The sequence below is a fragment of the Podarcis raffonei genome, chromosome 9, assembly GCF_027172205.1.
Source record: "Podarcis raffonei isolate rPodRaf1 chromosome 9, rPodRaf1.pri, whole genome shotgun sequence".
NCBI classification, from domain to species: domain Eukaryota; kingdom Metazoa; phylum Chordata; class Lepidosauria; order Squamata; family Lacertidae; genus Podarcis; species Podarcis raffonei.
The window spans coordinates 18,365,492-18,388,713 of NC_070610.1; the positions used below are offsets into that span (position 1 = coordinate 18,365,492).

The 23,222-nt window shown below is 44.5% G+C and overlaps 1 protein-coding gene across 2 annotated transcripts in view; it reads right to left on the bottom strand.

Annotated features, from left to right (window-relative positions):
- Positions 1-419: 419 nt before the first annotated feature.
- TBC1D19 (TBC1 domain family member 19) overlaps positions 420-23,222 on the bottom strand; it is a 90,988-nt gene continuing 68,185 nt past the window's right edge. The window contains exons 15-21 of one of the 2 annotated variants that reach the window (XM_053403662.1): positions 20,109-20,153; positions 18,315-18,347; positions 16,978-17,087; positions 11,643-11,734; positions 9,551-9,666; positions 8,436-8,506; positions 420-800 (exon numbers count right to left, since the gene is read on the bottom strand). In XM_053403662.1, the coding sequence (XP_053259637.1) occupies positions 726-800; positions 8,436-8,506; positions 9,551-9,666; positions 11,643-11,734; positions 16,978-17,087; positions 18,315-18,347; positions 20,109-20,153 (542 nt within the window). In that variant the 3' untranslated portion in view covers positions 420-725. The remainder of the gene's footprint in view (positions 801-8,435; positions 8,507-9,550; positions 9,667-11,642; positions 11,735-16,977; positions 17,088-18,314; positions 18,348-20,108; positions 20,154-23,222) is intronic. The other variant, XM_053403663.1, reaches the window with a different exon arrangement.

Consider the following 23,222-nt stretch of genomic DNA (forward strand, 5'->3'; position numbering starts at 1 on the left):
ACAGGTTTTGGAGGTTTTTGGAGGTGTTTCAAAAACTTACAAGACCTGTTGGTCCAAAGAGAATAGCAGGGGAAAGGGAAAAGGGAGTACGTCACAGAAAAAAGGATGCCTCCATCATACCACCTTCAACTCTAAACTCGTCCTCAGCCTCCAGCCAAGAACAATAAAATGAGGTGCTTCTTCCATCAGGAATGATATAGAAAGGTTGCTAAGAGAGGTATTGCTGCGACTTTTCAAAGGAAGCGTTATTATTACACTTTTAAAGTTAAATACTTTACAGAAATACTTTTTTTCAAGTACTGCAGGACTTTTAAGATGACGGATGGTGTGACTGGATAATAGATTATAACTGATGACATCCTTTCCCCACCTTACAGCATCAGAAAGGCAGAATTGAACTCTAGTATTATTATATGCTATTTCCTTTTTGGTGCATTTAATTGTACATGCATTTGGGGGTTATCACTTAGGTGGATTGGCTGTTATGTGATTTGCATTACATCCAGGTACTGCAGTTTGGCTAAAATTCAGCAGCATGCAGCAGCGCTAACTTGATATGCAAAAAGCATTGGGGGGGGGCGTTTCCATGTCAGAAGTGCATTTTTAACTCTTGCAGAATTCCGCCCATTTTAACGTTTGAGCTTGATTTTAATGAAAGCGTTGCATAGTTTATTATTAGCGTCTGATGAAAGTCTAGCAGTGCAGCACAGCAGCTCTGAGGAACATCAAGTGCCGGTGGCGAACAGAAAAATCTGAAGAAGAGGCATAACTTTCAGAGTCGAAAGATCAGCAAGTACAGCCTGGAATAAAAGGGGAAAATATCACGTTATGTTTATAATTAAGAAATAATTGTTGCTTTAAAATTTTTTTGCACCATTAACTAATGACACCTCCTTAATTTACCGTATTTTTCGCTCTATAAGACGCACCAGACCACAAGACGCACCTAGTTTTTGGAGGAGGAAAAGAAGAAAAAAAATATTCTGAATCTCAGAAGCCAGATTAGCAAGAAGGATCGCTGAGCAGTGAAAGCAGCAATCCCTCTTGCTGTTCTGGCTTCTGTGATAGCTGCGCAGCCTGCATTCGCTCCATAAGACGCACACACATTCCCCCTTACTTTTTATGAGGGAAAAAAGTGAGTCTTATAGAGCAAAAAATACGGTACTTGCTTTTGCTTTTATCTACAGAAATTCTCTTTAATTCTGAACCGTACTATGAGAGTCCTATACATAGTGGGATCAAGTACACTGAATCCTTATTTTAGGATTTAGGCCTCATTCAAATATGCGGTATCATGGGTGCGGAAGACAGTCTAACATTTCACCTTGTATCTAAAAATAATTGTACGTTAGGAACCCTTATCCTGCTTGTCTGGAGTAGTACTTGCGGAATAAGTCTTGATTTGTAAGAATGCTTCACAGTGAGCCTTCTCAGTGAGAGCGACATTTATTTTTCAAAATCTTATTTTAAAGTAAGAGTGCTTAGCATAATCATGTACAGATGACCCACTTTCATAAAGGCAGCAAAATGCAAAGATCACTCTCCCCAGTCCAAATATTTTGAGGGACATTTTGTTCAGACGAAAATGATCCCTGGACAGAAAAGGTTATACCATGCAATCTATACAATATCATGAAACTGTTAAGAAGTGGGACGGGCTGGGGGGGTAGGGATGAATGGAAGGATCATTTATGGAAACATAATAAATCATAGTTAATCTTCTCATGGCAACAAAGGTGTTAATCTTTAAAGCTTTAGAGCCCAAGTCTTGGATATTTAAGTAACCATATCCTCTGACATTTGTCTCCCCATTTTTAAAGTTTTGGAATATGGCCTTGTCGCAGGTGGCATCACCATCTGAAATAGAGATGATCACTACTGGTATTAGGGACTTTTCTGTGGTGGCTCCATGGTAATATTTCCTTCCATTCAAAATATATGAGATCTGTATAGCCAAAGGTTGTAGGATGACCGTGGATCCCGCTCAGAAGAACTTTAGATTGTCTGCCTTAGATAGGGAATTTCTGTTTCTGTATTGATAAAAGGTAAAGGGACCCCTGACCATTAGGTCCAGTCGTGGCCGACTCTGGCACTCATCTCGCTTTATTGGCCGAGGGAGCCGGCGTACAGCTTCTGGGTCAGGTGGCCAGCATGACTAAGCCGCTTCTAGCGAACCAGAGCAGCGCACGGAAACGCCATTTGCCTTCCTGCAGGAGTGTTACCTATTTATCTACTTGCACTTTGACGTGCTTTCGAACTGCTAGGTTGGCAGGAGCAGGGACCGATCAACGGGAGCTCACCCCGTCGCGGGGATTCGAACCGCCGACCTTCTGATCAGCAAGTCCTAGGCTCTGTGGTTTAACCCACAGCGCCACCCACGTCCTTCTGTATTGATCCATGCCATTATTATTTTTTGGGACAACAGTTTTTTTTCTAATCATAAAGTAGATGAAAAAAACCTGCTGTTTTTAAAAATGTTCTAATAAACCTAATCAAACGTGGGCCACTTGGGGACTAAAAGGGTTTTAAAATGTATTAGTAACAACAACAAAAAAAGCAATAGTACAAAACTAGCAAGGGGAGGGGGAGGAAGAACCAAACACCATGAGCATCTGTGGTTTCTGAAAATATATGACGATGCAAATACTGGAAAGTGTACTCATCAGCTCAAAGTTTTAAATTGCATAAGGGCACGACTTATGTCCTGCAGAACGAGTATGGATGAACCTTTTAAATATAGCTCCCTTAATTGAGTTAGGCAAATAGCGGATGTGTGGATAACTCTTGAAGCATTGAACACAGAAAGAAGATGATTGGTTATGAACTAGTTTTGCATTTTCTTTAATATTACCTTGCTCAGGGGTTCAGGACGATCCACTATTATTTAGCAATGTTTTAAAGAGTCTCTCTCTCTCTCTCTCTCTCTCTCTCTCTCTCTCACACACACACACACACACACTCACTCACTCACACACAGGTTTTCTGGCTTATCACTGTTAACTGAGAACAAGAGCATTCTTGTGTACAGCCTGATCACTCCCATTTCATTTCCCCCGGCCTCTCAATATGCGTGGGATAAAGCAGGGGATATTTCCAAAGCACATATTGTGGAGTTTTTTTGCCCCTTAATAAATCATGAACAGCAAGCCAACAACAAACCACGGCTGTAGCTTGGCTAGAAATTGTTGCCTGTTATGAGAGCCGAGCATGACCCCTGGCTCAGAGATTAACACAAAGCCAAGGTTTGTCTTGTTCTTGCCAGGGGAGGAACGAAGTGAGAGCCACCTGGCAGCCCATATAAACACAGAACTGATTCTCGGAAAACCACAGTAAGCTAGAAATCTCCCATGTTATGTGTGAATGGGGCCGTAGTACAGTCGTACCTTGGAAGTCGAATGGAATCTGTTCCGGAAGTCCATTCGACTTCCAAAATGTTCAGAAAGCGCGGCTTCTGATTGGCTTCAGGAAGCTCCTGCAGCCAATCGGAAGCCACGGAAGCCCCATCGGACCTTCGGCTTCCAAAAATAGTTTGCAAACCGGATCACTTCCAGGTTTGCAGCGTTCGGGAGTCAAAATGTCTGCGTACCAAGGTGTTTGGATCCAAGGTATGACTGTATATGAAAATTTTCTTGCTGTCATTGCTCATTAGTTCATAAGGTAAAGGTAAAAGAGCCCCTGATCATTAGGTCCAGTCGTGGCCGACTCTGGGGTTGCGGCGCTCATCTCGCTTTATTGGCCGAGGGAGCTGGCGTACAGCTTCCGGGTCATGTGACAAGCATGACTAAGCCGCTTCTGGTAAACCAGAGCAGCGCACGGAAACGCCGATTACCTTCTTGCCAGAGCGGTACCTATTTATCTACTTGCACTTTGTGCTTTTGAACTGCTAGGTTGGCAGGAGCTGGAACAGAGCAACAGGAGCTCACCCCGTCGCGGGGATTTGAACCACCAACCTTTTGATTGGCAAGTCCTAGGCTCTGTGGTTTAACCCACAGCGCCACCTACGTCCCTGCCTCAAGTTATATTTATTTGTTTGTAATATCACAGCCCAAAGGCAAAATGTCAAGAAGGCAGCAAAGCGTTGGACAAGATAAGCACCTGTGCACATATAAATTAAGCACAACCTACATTCAAGTTGATGTGGGTGGTGCTGTGGTCTAAACCACAGAGCATCCCCACGACTGGGTGAGCTCCCATTGTTCGGTCCCCGCTCCTGCCAACCTAGCAGTTTGAAAGCATGTCAAAGTGCAAGTAGATAAATAGGTACCACTGCAGTGGGAAGGTAAACGGCGTTTCCGTGCGCTGCTCTGGTTCACCAGAAGCGGCTTAGTCATGCTGGCCACATGGCTCCCCTGGTACACCGGCTCCCTCGGCCAGTAAAATGAAATGAGCGCCGCAACCCCAGTGTCGATCGTGACTAGACCGAACGGTCAGGGGTCCCTCTACTTTTACATTAAAGTTAAACCAGGGTTAGAACAGATTTAAGAACAAAGCCCTAAGAAGGTAATCCTGCAGCAATTTACAATTTTTTACCTCTACTCTAGCAATTAAGACAGATTAGCTACAGATAAGCCTTAACGGAAGCAAAGTCTGGAAAAAGTTGGCATATTTGAGTGAAAAGCTCCAAGTACAGATTTAGTTCAGCAGTAGAATATAGTTTAGCTGATTTCCTGGGAGATTTAAAAAACTGAAAACTAAAACTGTAAGTTTAGCCGAGGTGAAAGAGAGCCATGTTTCTGGGCTCTAACACGGGTGCAGTACAAACCTATGTATGTCTACTCTTAAGTCATAATCAATCAATTTATTGCATGTAGCCAAAGGCATTCACAATAAAATCTGCCCCATTCTTCCATGGGACTGAATGTGTTTGGATATGACCTTAATCATCTTTAGCTGTAATCCTGTTCATGCCTGTTGAGCTTCATAGCAGCCAAGCCACCTGAATAGCTTTGCAGCTGTAAACTAGCCAAGTAAAAGGACCCCTGACCATTAGGTCCAGTCGTGACCGACTCTGGGGTTGCGTCGCTCATCTCGCTTTATTGGCCGAGGGAGCCGGTGTACAGCTTCCGGGTCATGTGGCCAGCTTGACTAAGCCGCTTCTGGCGAACCAGAGCAGTGCACGGAAATGCCGTTTACCTTCCTGCCAGAGTGGTATCTATTTATCTACTTGCACTTTGACGTCCTTTTGAACTGCTAGGTTGGCAGGAGCTAGGACCGAGCAACGGGAGCACATCCTGTCGCAGTGATTCGAACCACCGACCTTCCGATTGGCAAGTCCTGGGCTCTGTGGTTTAACCCACAGCGCCACCCCTTTTTTGAAGGCCAGTCATTTTACCTAACTGGGGGAAAGCTAGCCATATTTAGTAAAAGTCTGGAGAGAGCTCTGCAGATGAGCTGGAGCCTTAGAGATGAAGCATTGAATTAAGGAGTTGGGAAAGTTAAGAACGTTTGCGAGTTTGCCAACACAATGGGGCCAGGAAGCTTTTCAGAAAACCTCACCAAACCTCACAGCACTGGACTTAGCTTAAAAAAAAAATCCCAAAAAGGAAAATCCCAAATTAGAATGTCACCCAGATTGCCACATGTACAACTATCTCCCTGCTGGGTACAACTTGTGTCGACATGATGCAATAACTGAAAAAACTAGCTCTTCAGGCCAAAGTTCATTCCTCTGAAGGCAAGGTGACTAATACAGGTAAGATGAGAGAAACAAAAAGGTAGATGTTTAATGATACAGCAAGGAAATGCCAGTTTCCTGTTGCTAGTTCCGCTGCTCTTAGAGAGAATTAGGGTTTGGACAAATGGGGAATAAAACGGGGAAATGTGATTCAGTGCAAGTATGTATAAAGTGTCATACATTGGGGCAAAATAATAATAATAATAATAATAATAATAATAATAATAATAATAATAATGACGACGATGACGACAATATATTATTTATACCCCACTCATCTCTGCCACTCTACCCCGCCCAGCCACTCTGGGCGGCTTCAAAAAAATATTAAAATACTGTAATACAACAAACATTAAAAGCTTCCCTACACAGGGCTGCCTTCAGATGTCTTCTAAAAGTCTGGTAGTTGTTGTTCTCTTTGACATCTGGTGGGAGGGCGTTCCACAGGGAGGGCGCCACTACCGAGAAGGCCCTAACTTCATTATAAACCTTTAGGCGCCAGGGGAAAACCTTTTTAACTGGGCCTTTGGTTGATTTGATAGATATCCTATGCCAGGCATGTCCAAAGTCCGTTTCAGGGGCCTAATCCGGCCTGCCAGTCAATTTAATCCGGCCCCGGCAGTTTATTTCCTGGGGTAAAATCCCCCCAAAAAACTTCAATCCTAAGAAAAGTCAACAACTTTGGTTGGCCCTCATGCATGTTCACTTCATCAAATCTGGCCCTCTTTGAAAAAAGTTTGGGCACCCCTGACCTTTTAAAATGTGGGAGTTTGGGGAGGGTTATTGGGTGTTTTTATTTTGATTATAAATTTTGTGGTTTTATATTTGGATTTTGTTCTGTGAGCCGCCCTGAGACCTCCAGGCATAGGGTGGTATATAAATTCAATAAATAATAATAATATACACTGAGCCAGCAGTGACTGGCAGGAATGAGATCTTGGGGTCATGGCTAATAGGTAGGAGAAAAAGTCCACACGGTATTGCAGCAGCTATGAAGAAGGTGGATTCTACACCATGGATCATTAGGAAAGGAGAAGAAAACAATGGTGTGACCAATCTCGTAATAACTATCATCAGGATATTGGAGACATGGAAACTGGCAACCAAAATGCTAAGGAAGCTGGAAAAACTCCCCTACGAGAAAAGGTTACAACATTTGCACATAATTTTGATGTGTAAAATTATGCATGGTCAATTCTGTGTCCAGGGCAGCTGTTTACCAGCTCCATCTGGTACGCAGGCTGAGACCCTACCTGCCTGTGGACTGTCTCGCCAGAGTGGTGCATGTTCTGGTTATCTCCCGCTTGGACTATTGTGATGTACTCTAACTTGGGCTACCTTTAAAGGTGGCCCGGAAACTACAACTAATCCAGAATGCAGCGGATAGACTGGTGACTGGGAGTGGCTGCTGAGACCATATCACACCTGTCCTGAAAGATCTACATTGGCTCCCAGTACGTTTCCGAGCACAATTCAAAGTGTTGGTGCTGACTTTTAAAGCCCTAAACAGCCTCAGCCCAGTATACCTGAAGGAGCGTCTCCACCCCCATTGTTCAGTCTGGACACTGAGGTCTAGCTCCAAGGGCCTTCTGGCTCCTTCACTGCGAGAAGTGAGGTTACTTCTGAGCAGGTGTTTAGAATTGCACCGTGAGAGTGTTATATCGTCTTTTGAAAACCTACACATAGCAGAAATGGTTCGCAGTAATCATATTTTTCCCCAAAAAAGTTAAAAAGTAGTCATGTTGGCCCAGGAAAAGGGTTCCAAAATCCATTATTAGGGCAGTACCATTTATTAAGGGACGTGGGTGGCACTGTGGGTTAAACCAGAGAGCATAGGACTTGCCGATCAGAAGGGCGGCGGTTCAAATCCCCACGACGGGGTGAGCTCCCGTTGCTCGGTCCTTGCTCTTGCCAACCTAGCAGTTTGAAAGCACGTCAAGTGCAAGTAGATAAATAGGTACCGCTCTGGCGGGAAGGTAAACGGCGTTTCCGTGCGCTGCTCTGGTTCGCCAGAAGCGGCTTAGTTATGCAGGCCACATGACCCAGAAGCTGTATGCCGGCTCCCTCGGCCGATAAAGCGAGATGAGCGCCACAACCCCAGAGTCGGCCACGACTGGACCTAATGGTCAGGGGTCCCTTTACCATTTATTAAGGAAACTAACATGTCCCAAAATAGCCTTTATCAGGCTAGATGGTAAAACAAAGCAACAAGGGAGAAAGCCTCATTTGAATACTTGCTACTTCCTCCAATATTCTGGAAGTCTCTTAGCAGATGAAGATTCAGAGCTTCACCACCAGCCAATTTCTATCCTCTGCACTTGCCTTGTTCAGCCTCTGCCCTGGCTGAAGTTCAGGAGGACTCGAAAACTTCCACGCTTTGGTTGGCCTAATAAAAGTATTGCCCTAAAGTAGATTTAGGAATTTCTCTAGGTATTCTATCATTCTTCTCAGAACAGTGGTGCACATTTTAAAAAGTGTACACTCAAAGTATATGAAAGGCCCTAAGTGTAATTGAAAAAAAATAATTCAATTATTTCATAGTGTTTATAACCCAGTTTAAACATTCTTCTGTGTATTTGTCATAGGAGTATCATGAGTTTCATCCATATATTTTCATAACTTCCTTTGAATATTTAGCCGAGATAAGAATTTCAGCAGAGAGCCTCACATTGCATGCTATGTGCACACGAAGCTTAAATTACTGTGTTTGGCAAGATGTCACAAACTATTTCCATTTTCTCCCACTGAAACTTATCCTTACTTCAGCTGCAGCCAGTGATGTCACCTCCATTAGATTCACAGCTCGGAAAGCAAACACAGCAGCTGCCAGGACTGAAAAAGAATGCACAATATTTAGACTGGCGGCCTACTAATTAGTTGCTACAGATATTTTGGTCTAGCTATTCTTTACGTTCAATTCAGTAATCACTTAGTTTGGGAAATACTATATAGCCAGCTTAAATGCGCCATTCTAGTCAATTTGTGACAGTTTCGTTTTAAAGAAAAGACGTACGAGAAAGTCATTTAAAGTGCACAACAAAATTAATATATTAAGAATTTCTTAAGTTAAATGTGATCTTTGCCTTACTTGTAGTTCTATAAATCATGTGTCAACACGAATAGAAGTTATTAATATTGCAGCTGTTGTATAAGGGATTATTATTTTGACCAGAATATAATTGAAATTAATAAGCTTCTGCAACGCAGAAATAAAGAAAATCATCACACCATTAAATCTACCACGTGGGGGACTACCTAAATTATAAAATACAGTATTTGAATGATTGGTATTAGTATTTGTATTATAAATGGGACACGGGTGGCGCTGTGGTCTAAACCACAGAGCCTAGGGCTTGTTGATCAGAAGGTTGGCAATTCGAATACCCACGATGGGGTGAGCTCGTTCTTTGGTCCCTGCTCCTGCCAACCTAGCAGTTCGAAAGCATGTCAAAGTGCAAGTAGATAAATAGGGACTGCTCCAGCGGGAAGGTAAATGGCGTTTCCGTGCGCTGCTCTGGTTCGCCAGAAGCGGCTGAGTCATGCTGGCCACATGGCCCGGAAGCTGTCTGCGGACAAACACCGGCTCCCTCAGCCAGTAAAGCGAGATGAGCGCCGCAACCACAGAGTTGGCCATGATTGGACCTTTACTTTTATGCCGGTTCTCAGAATAGCAGAAGTGAGTGAACAGGACAGAGGCCCAGCCGCTCTCCGCTTCCAAAATTCTAAGTTTTAAGACACTGAGTCGGAGGTCACACAATTGAATAGCTACTGAAACCATGCAATTGCACATGAGGAAACTGAAGCCTCTTGTGTTGGTATCATTTTTCTTTACAAAGGGAGAATGTCAACACCATCAACAAAATATGTTCTCATTACCTGCAAGAATTTCCAGAGAGTTGTATCCCAGAACTCTGTCCCACAAAAGCAGAAGCTGATCTGTAGCTAAGTAGCCGGAGAATGCTCGTACCATCCATTTAAATGATATCCTTAGACTATGAGTGGGAAAAAAGACACACTATTATATTTCCCCATAACATACAATCACAGTGGATTTGCCTTCTGCCTTAGATGTGCTTATGTGGATTTCTGAGCCTTAAACGGAAAAGAGCACAGCTAAAGCCAAAGCCAACTAAAGAAAGTAATTCTTCTTAATGCTAAATCTGGCATGATACACTCAGTTCACTCATTCATAATCTATTTGCTATCTGCTTCTTGAGCTTAACAGTATTTCAATATTCAAAATCGAAAAAGAAAGTACTGTTTAGCATCTATTGTAAATGCATTCTCCTTAGGGTAACAGCAAATGTTATGTGTCTCCACGCAGGTAAGCAAAGATGTCAACCTTGATTTTTGTTACTCTGAGTTTGTACCTTGAAGCAGGAGTCTTTTTCAGACCTGAAAAATCATCTTTTACCCAAAAACGTGTTTTGGGACCCACTTCTTAATTTTTTTAACCTGTATTTGAATTGTGCTATTTCTAGTGTTCCTACCCACATCTGATTCCGTTGTGGATCCCAAGGGAGGAATGATATACTGTACTTTTCTGTGTAGACTAGGTTTTTTTTTACTAAAAATAATGTTAAAAAGAGGGGTAGTCTTATACAGGAGGGCACTCTCCCCCCATTTTCTTAATTTTAAGTCTCCAAAAATAGCGTCTTATACACTGGGGCGTGTTATACATGAAAAAATATGGTATATCGTTTTTATTTGATTTTACAAGTGTAAAGTTATAACAATACCAAATACATAGCCATATAAAGAGATTTCTCTGAATTTCGAGATTTCCCATCATCCCCTCCCTAGATCCTACTGTCAACATTCTCAATTGTTTATGACTAGTTATGTTATACAGTGGTACCTCGGTTTTCGAACAGCTTAGTCTGTGTTCCAGTTTGCAAACTTTGCTTCAAAAGTCAAACGTGCTCCGTTTTGAGTCCTGAGCTTCTGTTTCTACCGTTGCAGGGCTAATTTGCGTCCCCCATTATAATTGAAACCTTCCATTTCTGTTTTTAACTGTTGCACTGCTAATTTGCGTCCCCCCATTGTAATTCAAGCCATCTGTTTCCGATTGCAGTGTTCTGAGGTGATATTTGGAGCTTATATTTGGTGCTTTTGTTTTTGCTATTTATTTTGCATTTTTTGTTTTTGAGGCTTTTTCGGTTCATTTGTTTTTGTGACCATGTGGAACCCAGTTCAGGTACTGATTGATTGATGATTAATTGTGTGACTGCAGAAATGGATAAAAGCCCCCCATCCAAACAATGCCTAGCGTCTCCACCCCCATCATTCTGCCCGGACGCTGAGGTCCAGCGCCAAGGGCCTTCTGGCGGTTCCCTCATTGCGAGAAGCAAAGCTACAGGGAACCAGGCAGAGGGCCTTCTCGGTAGTGGCGCCCGCCCTGTGGAACGCCCTCCCATCAGATGTCAAAGAGATAAACAACTACCTGACATTCAGAAGACATCTTAAGGCAGCCCTGTTCAGGGAAGTTTTTAATGTGTGACATCTTAGTGTATTTTTGGTCTATGTGGAAGCCGCCCAGAGTGGCTGGGGAAACCCAGCCAGATGGGTGGGGTACAAATAATAAATTATTATTATTATTATCTTCAGTGCAGGTCAGGAAAAAATAATTTTAATTTTTATCATCTATAATACTGTCTTATTTATTTTATAGTACAGCACATTGATTATTGCTTTCATTTTAGGGGTTCTTTTTAAAAGTCTGGAACGGATTAATCCATTTTGCATTACTTTCTATGGTAAAGCGTGCCTTGGTTTTGGAACGCTTTGGTTTTGGAACGGACTTCCGGAACAGATTAAGTTTGAGAACCAAGGTACCACTGTATTTGTAATTTAGTAAACCTTTTCAAGTTGTAAGCTGCCTCGAGCATGGGTTTAACTAAAGAAAGTTGGCATGCAAATATAATGATGACGATGGTGTCAGTTTTTAAAGATAAGGGAAAATACTTACGGCTGTGCTCCTATTTCTCGAAGGTGATAAAACAGCTGTGGTAGATGGGTTTGGAGAAGGGTTTCAAACAGCAAACATAATGATACAATGCCCTTTAAAAAAGAAAGAGTATAATAATTCACTTTTTATAAAAGCACATACAACAAGTGTACCTCTTACTACTAATGAGTTTTAAAGATAGATAGTGAAAAAATACCCAATGTAGTTCACGCATAGATTGAAAACATACATATAACAAGTCAAAGTAGTGCAGTAAGATTTGATAAAGTGAGCTTGTGGAATTTTTCACATTAAAACATCGTCGGCTGCAGACACAGACAACAGATTATTTCCTAGATACATGCAATGAAGGGCTACGAAACGGAATTTAAGGCCAACAAAATTAACATATAATGATAATCTTGATTTCAGCATGGGTTTTCTTAATTTTTTAAATTAAAAATTAAATTGAATTAAACCACAAAATCAGCACTACGCGCACTCCACACCAAAATAAGAAAAACTGAATTCTGTGACGGATATTAGTTTTACAATATAGCAAAGCTTCCTTTTTTCCTGTTATGCTGCCATTTTTACTGTTTTACATAATTTTTCCTGGTTTTGTCTGTCATGAGGAAGTTGGGATTCCACTCTACTTCCTAGGATTAAGTAGACATTACATCTTCCAGCATTTATTTGCAACCAAAAGCATGAGAATTATGTTCTTGTTTTGTTTTGTTTTTTAAAATGAAAGCTAAAAGATTCTTGGGAAGCCAAATTTATTATCTAATGCTTTTTCTAAGTCCCTGTGAAATCACAGCATTTACATAGCCTTGCACCCTATACCTGCAGGTCTCAGGGCATCTACAACATAAAATCACAATATAAAAACATAAAATACATAACAAAAACAAAAACAACTTAATTATCTTCCCCCCCCCATAGGGCTTTCCCTCCCTCTCTTCTCACTGTGTACCCCATAAACCTGTGCTGGAAATTCTCCCAATGCTCCAGAGCAGATTTAGGGGTTGTGGCAACACACAAAGGGAGGGGAGAATCTTGTTCCATGAATGCAAAAACTCATTTGAATCCCTCCCAGAGCCAACCTAAGTTAATCCCCTGGATAGAAAATATCAAACTTCTCCAGAACATTTAACGCGTGGGAAACACTCTGGCCAGATTCAGACATAACACCTTTCTCTCTGCCTAGGTTTTAAGTTGGAAGCAACTCCTGTTAACCCTGGATAAAATTAATCTGTGTAATTTTGCATCAGGTAATTAAATTACAATCTCAAACTGAAGAGGATGTTGTCACTGAAGGCTCAGTATGTTAGCCGCGGTTGAACTTGACCCAAGGACTGTGAGACTTCGTTTCCAAACTCACTCCCATTTCTGAAATTCCTTTCTATCCCTGTACGTATACATCTGTCAATTTTTTTTACAATGCTTTACAAATCTCACAAAGTGGACCCTAGCTCAAAAAAAGCTCAGGCCGCAAGAAATGTGTTTGCCTTTTAAACCGACACATGGTAGCATAGTTTTGCATGCAAAATGACATGATAGATTGTATTTAGGTCCCAGGTTGAAACTCCAGATCTCTGGTTAAAGAATCTCAGCAGGATTGGAAAAGACATCCAGCTGAGGCTTTAAACTGTTGCTTCTATAGCTCAGTTGGATAGGGCATGGTTTACACCGGGGTTGCAGGTTCGATCCCTAAAAGGGACACCTGCATGTTGTTGTAAACAAAAATTGCCCTTTTCCTTTATGGGGTATCCAAGAGCCCATATAGAGTCCTTACATAGGTTCCCTATTGGTAGGAGAGAATAACAGAGGCCAACCAGAGAATATTGAGAAGCAAAGCAGCTAGTAAGCTTGATCTGTGTTGATCTGTTGCAACAGGGTGCTCCCCTCACCCACAGGAGAGAGGAGGGACCAAGAAAAATGGCGTGCAAGGCCTTATAAAGACTTTTGAAATTGCCACCCTGTAGATCAAGGGTGGGACGCGGGTGGCGCTGTGGGTAAAAGCCTCAGTGCCTAGGGCTTGCCGATCGAAAGGTCGGCGGTTCGAATCCCCGCGGCGGGGTGCGCTCCCGTTGCTCGGTCCCAGCGCCTGCCAACCTAGCAGTTCGAAAGCACCCCCGGGTGCAAGTAGATAAATAGGGACCGCTTACTGGCGGGAAGGTAAACGGCGTTTCCGTGAGCGGCTCTGGCTCGCCAGAGCAGCGATGTCACGCTGGCCACGTGACCCGGAAGTGTCTCCGGACAGCGCTGGCCCCCGGCCTCTTAAGTGAGATGGGCGCACAACCCTAGAGTCTGTCAAGACTGGCCCGTATGGGCAGGGGTACCTTTACTTTACCTTAGATCAAGACCACCCCCAGAAACATCATACATACATCACAGAAGGGGTGTAACCTAAGACCACCCCTCAGATACATCATACCTACATCACAGAAAAGGCGGTCTTAAAACAGAAATTTGAATGTTATAATAATAATAATAATAATAATTTATTATTTATACCCCGCCCATCTGGCTGGGCCTCCCCAGCCACTCTGGGCGGCTTCCATAAAACCAAAAATACAGTAAAATATCACACGTTAAAAACTTCCCTGAACAGGGCTGCCTTAAGATGTCTTCTGAATGTCAGGTAGTTGTTTATCTCTTTGACATCTGCTGGAAGGGCATTCCACAGGGCGGGCGCCACTACCGAGAAGGCCCTCTGCCTGGTTCCCTGTAGCTTTGCTTCTCGCAATGAGGGAACCGCCAGAAGGCCCTTGGCGCTGGACCTCAGCGTCCGGGCAGAATGATGGGGGTGGAGACGCTCCTTCAGGTATACTGGACCGAGGCCGTTTAGGGCTTTAAAGGTCAGCACCAACACTTTGAATTGTGCTCGGAAACGTACTGGGAGCCAATGTAGGTCTTTCAAGACCGGTGTTATATGGTCTCGGCGGCTGCCCCCAGTCACCAGTCTAGCTGCTGCATTCTGGATTAGTTGTAGTTTCCGAGTCACCTTCAAAGGTAGCCCCACGTAGAGCGCATTGCAGTAATCCAAGCGGGAGATAACCAGAGCATGCACCACTCTGGCGAGACAGTCCGCAGGCAGATAGGGTCTCAGCCTACGTACCAGATGGAGCTGGTAAACAGCTGCCCTGGACACAGATTTGACCTGTGCCTCCATGGACAGCTGTGAGTCCAAAATGACTCCCAGGCTGCGCACCTGGTCCTTCAGGGGCACAGTTACCCCATTCAGGACCAGGGAATCCTCCACACCTGCCCGCCTCCTGTCCCCCAAAAACAGTACTTCTGTCTTGTCAGGATTCAACCTCAATCTGTTAGCCGCCATCCATCCTCCAACCGCCTCCAGACACTCACACAGGACCTTCACCGCCCTCACTGGTTCTGATTTAAAAGAGAGGTAGAGCTGGGTATCATCCGCATACTGATGAACACCCAGCCCAAACCTCCTGATGATCTCTCCCAGCGGCTGCATGTAAATGTTGAAAAGCATGGGGGAGAGGACAGAACCCTGAGGCACCCCACAAGTGAGAGCCCAGGGGTCTGAACACTCATCCCCCACCACCACTTTCTGAACACGGCCCAGGAGGAAGGAGCGGAACCACTGTATGACAGTGCCACCAGCTCCCAGCCCCTCAAGACGGTCCAGAAGGATGTTATGGTCGATGGTATCAAACGCCGCTGAGAGATCCAGCAGAACTAGGAAACAGCTCTCACCTTTGTCTCTAGCCCGCCGGAGATCATCAACCAGTGCGACCAAGGCAGTTTCAGTCCCATGATGAGGCCTGAACCCCGACTGGAAGGGATCCAAATGGTCCGCTTCTTCCAGGCGTGCCTGGAGTTGTTCGGCAACCGCTCGCTCAATCACCTTGCCCAAGAATGGAAGATTTGAGACTGGGCGATAATTGGCCATCGTGGCCGCATCTAAAGATGGTTTTTTAAGAAGCGGTTTAATAACCGCCTCTTTCAGCGGATCTGGGAAGGCTCCCTCACGGAGGGAAGCATTCACCACCCCACGAAGCCCATCGCCCAGTCCTTCCCGGCTAGCTTTTATAAGCCAGGATGGGCAAGGATCCAGGAGACAGGTGGTTGGTCTCACTCGTCCAAGCAGCCTGTCCACATCCTCGGAGGTAACAGATTGGAATTGATCCCACACAACTTGACTAGACAGAACTCTAGCACTCTCCCGCCCCGGCCCTGCTCCCACGGTGGAGTCTACTTCTTCCCGAATCTGAGCGATTTTATCTGCAAAAAACTTTGCAAAATCATTGCAGGAGAACATGTGGCCCATACTGGGCCCCGATGTTGCAGGTGGTTCCGCTAAATTGTGAACCACCTGAAAAAGTCTCCTGCTGCTGTTTTCTGCAGATGCAATAGAGGCGGTGAAGAAATTCTTCTTCGCCGTCGCTATCGCCACTTGGTAGGCTCGACGTTGAGCTCTAACCTGTGTCCGGTCAGATTCGGAATGAGTTATCCGCCACCGGCGCTCTAGCCGTCTCAACGATTGTTTCATTGCCCTCAGATCCGTGGAAAACCACGGGGCTGTCCGGGCTCCATGCAATCGGAGAGGGCGCTTCGGAGCCAAACAGTCAATAGCCCTGGTTAACTCCACATTCCAGCGGGCCACCAGGGAATCAGCTGAAAGGCCATCAACATGGGATAAAGCATCCCCTACCACTCTCTGGAAACCATCTCCTGTCGTTGTTTATCTCCTGTCTGGCAGGTTACTTGATTGGATTGCCTGGGGAGCCTGGCCAGTCTTTTGTAATGATAAATACTTAGTTCCTGGGCCAGGTCACAGGCTCACACCCTATTCAAACACAGACATACCCTTAAGACAGGATTTGTGAAGGAAAAGACAATGGGGAGGCTTTTCCATTTTCCTTTGACATTGCAGAAAAAACATTTGGTCAGTTTGGGACAGTTTGAAAATCAAAATGGTTCCAGGTCGGTCTTCCTGTGCTGATCTATGTATGTGCTTGGTTGGTACACTTATGAACATTTAACATATACCTAAGACCTCAAAATTCCTATCACAATGTTCCTGCTTTGCAGGGGGTTGGACTAGATGATCCTCAGGGTCTCTTCCAACACTTGTGATTCTATTATCCCTATGAAACAGGCCAATAAACTGACAGTATAAAGCTGTCTTGTATGTAATACACAAGAGATTTTATCAACACAGAGGTCTACATTTTAAAATATTTTTGTACAAGTCAAACAAAGCGAAGGTTTGCATAGACAGCGGTCCTGAGTTTTTAGAACAGGCACGGTAAAAAGAGACAGGCATATTTTAGTTTGTTGCATTTTGCATGTTCAGATTTGTTCAAAGCAAACTTACGGACGGGTGAGAAGAGATGGAATGAAGTCGGAAGAAATAGCGCACGTATATTTCGCGAAACATCTGATACAGCTTGGAAGGTTCATTATACAGGAAACAAAGTGGAGCGACTGAAAGGATAAAAGACATTTGTTATCACACCACCACTACTTGATAAAATCACAAGATGCATGTCAAACAAAACCTGCATATTCTGAACGAACATCAGTTCTTTGTGGAGGTAGAAATAAGAACAATACGTATGTTAATGTAGCCGCAGCTATGGAATAATCATGTATTTTCTTAACAGTCATTCAAGTATTGCATTTTTATTGACAAGTGGAATAACAACAGGCCACTTTAAACATGTGATTACTTTGGGAATGCCAGCCTCACAGCTGAGACAGATTTGCTTGAAGGCACAATGCTGTTAATCAGGACCAATGCATGGGTTGCACATACAAAGTCACACAATTTTATTTATTTGGTAAAATAACCAGTGAAGAAACTGGGGTAGCTACATAAATACTATTCCATAGGTAAGTACTTCCATGCAACCCCAACCTGGTTGCAAAATATGAACCACCCCAGAACCTGCGATCATCACCTGAAGCCCTTCTTTGTGTGCTCCCTCCATGAGAGACCCCAAGGGCGGCAACACAAGAATGGACCTTTTCTGTGGTGGCTCCCTGTTTGTGGACTGTTCTCTCCAGGGAGGCTCGCCTGACACCAACATTATATCTCTTTACACACCAGACAAGAACTTTCTTCCATAACTAGGCCTGTGGCCTTTAACTATCTGTGGCCTTTTAGCAGTTGGTTGGGTATTTTAAATGTATTTTTAACCTTCATTTTAATGTATCTGTGTGGGGGGGGATGTTTGGTTGGTTACTTGGTTGGTTGTAAGTTGCTTTGAGTTATCTTGGGCAAAATAAAGTGACTAACATTTAATTAATAATAATAACAAGAACAGCAACAATAGAAAATTTAATAAAAAATCAGAATTAGCCTCCTGGGCAGGGGCAGAATGTGGAAGAAGACTCTTCTTCCTCCAATGATGAGCAAGAGGCCCCATTACTTGCCAAAGATTTCCCGAATCCTAAGGCTATGAGATGCAAGCCAAGCATAGGAGCCCGACAGCTCAAACAACTCCCTGGCCCCATTCTCCAGAAATCCCACCTAGTGAAGTGCTGGAACTAAGACCAGCAATCCAACTTAATCTCCACCAAACCTCCAGGTATGATAGCTATGATAAACACAGACAGATATTATATTGCAACAATATAAACTGACTTACTTATTCAATTAATCAAACTTCCAATTTTTAGCTCCAGTGCTAGTATTGAAGAGTCACTTACCGTACATCGAAAAGCCATGGAAAGGGATTACACCTGCAAAACAGAGACGTTCCAGTTTACTGTGAGGACTGTTCATGATTCCACAGTTCTTTAAGCTTTGTAGGGGGAAAAACCCCAGACAAAAGTACACCCAGGGAGAATTCCACAAAATATTTCAGAACTTGATTCTTTTCATATGCATAAACATATCTTTACCTCTAGAGACTGAACTAACAACTGCTCTCCTGGAAACTGGAGATCAGGATCAATGAACTTGTGACCCAGCTAGGAGAATGCCGTCCACCTCTGACTTATGATTGCTAACCAGTGGCTCAATAAAATCTCCTTCAAATGCCAAAAACAGAAGGCCTATCAAGCCTAACAACAGATGGTTGGCGAGCTGCGTTCAGTGTAAAGAAAGGGTCAGAAATTCCGCGGGCATCTTTTAGTTCAGAGTTGATGGCTTTTTTTGAGCCAAATTTAAAGTTGGCCACCCCCCTAAGTGCTGCATGTCCACAATGTGCACACAATCATTGCACATATATGTTCACTGCATACACTCGATACACATGCAGACACACAGTGTTCTCTCTGTGTCTTGCACTTCCCACTGCGATTAGGAATAATAATAATAATAATAATTTTATTGTTTACACTCCGCCCATCTGTCTGGGTTTCCCCAGCCACTCTGGGTGGCTTCCAGAAAAAGATAAAAAATAATAAAATGTCAGACATTAGAAACTTCTCTGAACACGGCTGCCTTCAGATATATTCTAGAAGTGGTGTAATTCTTTATCTGCCTGACATCTTATGGGAGGGCGTTCCAGAGGGAGGGCGCTACCACCGAGAAGACCCTTTGCCTGGTTCCCTACTGAAAACTCAGAAGTGGAGCCACTCGTGACAGTTCAACTGTGAAGGAGTTCTAAGCATGTATTGGTGCTATTTGTCGGGATTGTATTATACTGTCTTGCAAAGGCACCTCTTCTCCTTCTGGTGCAGCACCATCGCTAATAATAATAATAATATTTTTTTTATTTATACCCCGCCCTCCACAGCCAAGACCGGGCTCAGGGCGGCTAACAACCAATAATACAAACAAGTTGATTAAAATACAATTTAAAAGATTAAGACCTCTAGGTGTTGCTAAATATGGACCTTAAGGTCCTCCGTGGGCCATACGAGGAGAGCCGATCCCGTAGGTACGAGGGTCCTAGGCCGTGAAGGGCTTTAAAAGTCAAAACCAGCACCTTAAATCTGACCCTGTACTCCACCGGGAGTCAATGCAGCTGGAAAAGCACTGGGTGAATATGCTCCCATGGCAGAGACCCTGTGAGGAACCTCACTGCAGCATTCTGCACCCGCTGGAGTTTCTGGGACAGCTTCAAGGGCAGCCCTGCATAGAGCGAATTACAGTAGTCAAGCCTGGAGGTGACCATCGCATGGATCACTGTGGCCAGGTCGGGGCGGGAAATCACATGGTGAGTTGGGAAAGGGTTCAGCAAGCCTGCTCCCACAGACTTCCAACTCCAAACCATGAGCTAGTGGCAGAAAGGCCAGCTCATGCTGTAAAAATTGTACTACAGCATATGCAAAATATGCTCAGCCAAAGACAACGGTGGGATTAAGCATGCCCAAACAGTGGCTAGAACATGATAAAACATGGTCAATCCTCTAAGAAAAGAGGGAAACCTCTTCCTGTCAAACCCTGTTGTGTTTCCAGTTGTCCATTACATAAATCAGGAGAATTCGTGGTCTTAGAAATTACTGCAGTTTCCCCTTTCCCCACTAGAGGAGGCAACAGGATAACTGCTTTACCATTTGGCGGATAAAAGACAGCATATTCTTCCATGCCAAGTTTCCCTGTGAAAAGAACAGTCAATGGAAAAGAGTAAGTAACAGACATACGGGAAGAGAACACAGACTTTTCCAAATTGAAAATGTAAATCTGATACAGTTAAGAAAGTGGAACGGCAGTGGGAGGTTAGGAATGATTATGGTGTAAGGCTACAGAGCTGTAAAACAGACCAATCTACAAAATAATCTTCTAAAAGAACGAACAATGAATGAGATCTACGCAAATATGTGAAACATGTCTTAATCAAACTTTTAATAGCCACCTATTGGATTTCTTAATATGAATTTTGGGGAAACAATCCTGCTCTCCATTTCTGACTTCGCACACAGACAAGCAAGTTGGACAGGATTGACTGATTGATTTTATATACCACCCTATACAGTGGTACCTCGGGTTAAGAACTTAATTCGTTCCGGAGGTCCGTTCTTAACCTGAAACTGTTCTTAACCTGAAGCACCACTTTAGCTATTGGGGCCTCCCGCTGCCGCCGCGCCGCTGCTGCGTGATTTCTGTTCTCATCCTGAAGCAAAGTTCTTAACCCGACGTACTATTTCTCGGTTCGCGGAGTCTGTAACCTGAAGCGTATGTAACCTGAAGCATATGTAACCCGAGGTACCACTGTACCTGGAGGTCTCAGGGCAGCTCACAGACCAAGTGAGTGAGTGGTTTTCTCACTTCACTTGCTATTTAGCAACAACAGTTCAAATACTGAGCACCAAAGACCTCACCTGGAGTACTGTGTCCAGTTCTGGGCACCACAGTTCAAGAAGGACACTGACAAACTGGAACGTGTCCAGAGGAGGGCAACCAAAATGGTCAAAGGCCTGGAAACGATGCCTTATGAGGAACGGCTAAGGGAGCTGGGCATGTTTAGCCTGGAGAAGAGGAGGTTAAGGGGTGATATGATAGCCATGTTCAAATATATAAAAGGATGTCACATAGAGGAGGGAGAAAGGTTGTTTTCTGCCGCTCCAGAGAAGCGGACACGGAGCAATGGATCCAAACTACAAGAAAGAAGATTCCACCTAAACATTAGGAAGAACTTCCTGACAGTAAGAGCTGTTCGACAGTGGAATTTGCTGCCAAGGAGTGTGGTGGAGTCTCCTTCTTTGGAGGTCTTTAAGCAGAGGCTTGACAACCATATGTCAGGAGTGCTCTGATGGTGTTTCCTGCTTGGCAGGGGGTTGAACTCGATGGCCCTTGTGGTCTCTTCCAACTCTATGATTCTATGATTCTGTGATTGATGGTTCTGTTCTCTCATAGATAGGTAGATTTAATTTAAAACAGTTGTGTGAGGCTGGTAGTTTGACTGGCAAACTATCACTGGGTGCTTAACCCTTTCTTTCTACGGCATTTCCCTGCTGTAATTATCCTTCTTCATATCTATTTCGGAGGTGGGAAGGGAGTTAAACATCCCACCCACTATCGCAGTTAAACTAGCAGCTGATGCAGCAACTTTGGGGTAAAAATGTCTCTGGGAAATCTTCACCACGGATCTTTCCCATCACATTTCCTTTGTGGCTCAGGATTTGAACCTGCCGTTGCTCAGCGTTAAGTGAAGGGGAAAGCTGACTCCTTTTGGCATACTCTGTCCACGGCGGCACGGAGATACGGGACCCAAACCTGCCTCCATTCCCCTCTTCACCCAAATGAGCTTCTGAAGGAAAAGGCCATATATCAGGGCTAAGAAGAAAAGGACTAAGCCCTCTTTGCAAAGCCTCTCCTCCTTCCGGAGGGGAGGGGTTGTGAGCGGGAGCCGATTCCTGGGTCACACAGGGGGCTCTGCCCCCTGCCCTGACATCATAGCTGGCGCACCACGCCTCCCCAGTTGGGCACCCAATCGTGTGACACCGCGGGGGCGTGGTCTGGCCACTCAAATGCAGCCGCGCCAGCTCTCCCCGCCATTGCACCGCCGATTTCGACAAGTCTCCCACCCACCACTCCCTTTAGAGCATGGGTGTCAAACACAATGCCCGCGGGCCGAATCCGGCCCGCCAGACCTCATCATGTGGCCCATGTAGCCGCCGGTGGCCGCCAGCCTTCACCTTTTATTCTCGCTTTTTTTTTTTTACACAAGAAAGCTGCCTCTTCAGCGCATGCACGGCAGCCTACAAGCCAGAGAACGTCTGCCCTCTAGGGGCGCCGGCCGTTCTACACAGGAAACCTCCACTTTACATGCATTCAGGAAACCTCCACTTGTTTTTATATTGAGCGCATATTGAGTCCTATAGATACAACCGGCCCTTTGAGGGTGACCAAACTGCTGATGCGGCCCCCGATGAATTTGAGTTTGACACCCCTGCTTTAGAGCGTAGTTTCTCAGTGGACCTTGCTATGGACCCAAGGTTGGTCGCCCTGGTTGCCCAGGGGGCCCGGTAGGAGTTTTTTCCAATTGGCAAATTGGCACTGGCCTCTTGGTTTTTTTCACCTACCTCGTAGCAATCGTCACAACTTTCTTGGTATTTGGCGGTTAGGCACTGGAATGTGGTTTTGGTGTATGGAAGGGCAAGGTGTGGCCATCGCCTACCCCTTCACTTATGGGTATTCCGTTAAAGGAATCTGGCGGTCGTGGATCCTGTCTGATGCCCTGTGTGGCGGGGTGCCATGGCACGACCCCCAGTGACATCATTGGAGAGCTTATAGTTGTATTTGCATCAACAGGCTCCCCCTACTGGTGGTTAACCCTCCGACAGACTCACCCCTCTCCGAGTGGGTGGAGTCAGATTTGCTGTTGTCCAATGCCTAAGCCAATACCTTTTCACATGCTGTAATCAATAAAGTTGTGGCCTTTTCTAGCCCATTAACCTAATATCCTGTGTCCACGTGTCTTTATTATTCCCAAGCGGGGGACGAGTCTTCGAATCACAACACCACTTCCCTGGTCAAATTAAAGTTCCATGCAGCTGTTATGACAGGGAAAGGAAGTGTGAGGTCCTGATCACTTATGCCCTGGGTCACATCAGGCAGAGGATGGGAAGGGAATAAAAAGTGATGAAAACTCTAGAGGAACAGAGCACACCATGGTTTTTTTGGGGGGGGGATCAGCTGAGACCTTCTACTGGAAGGAGAAGAGG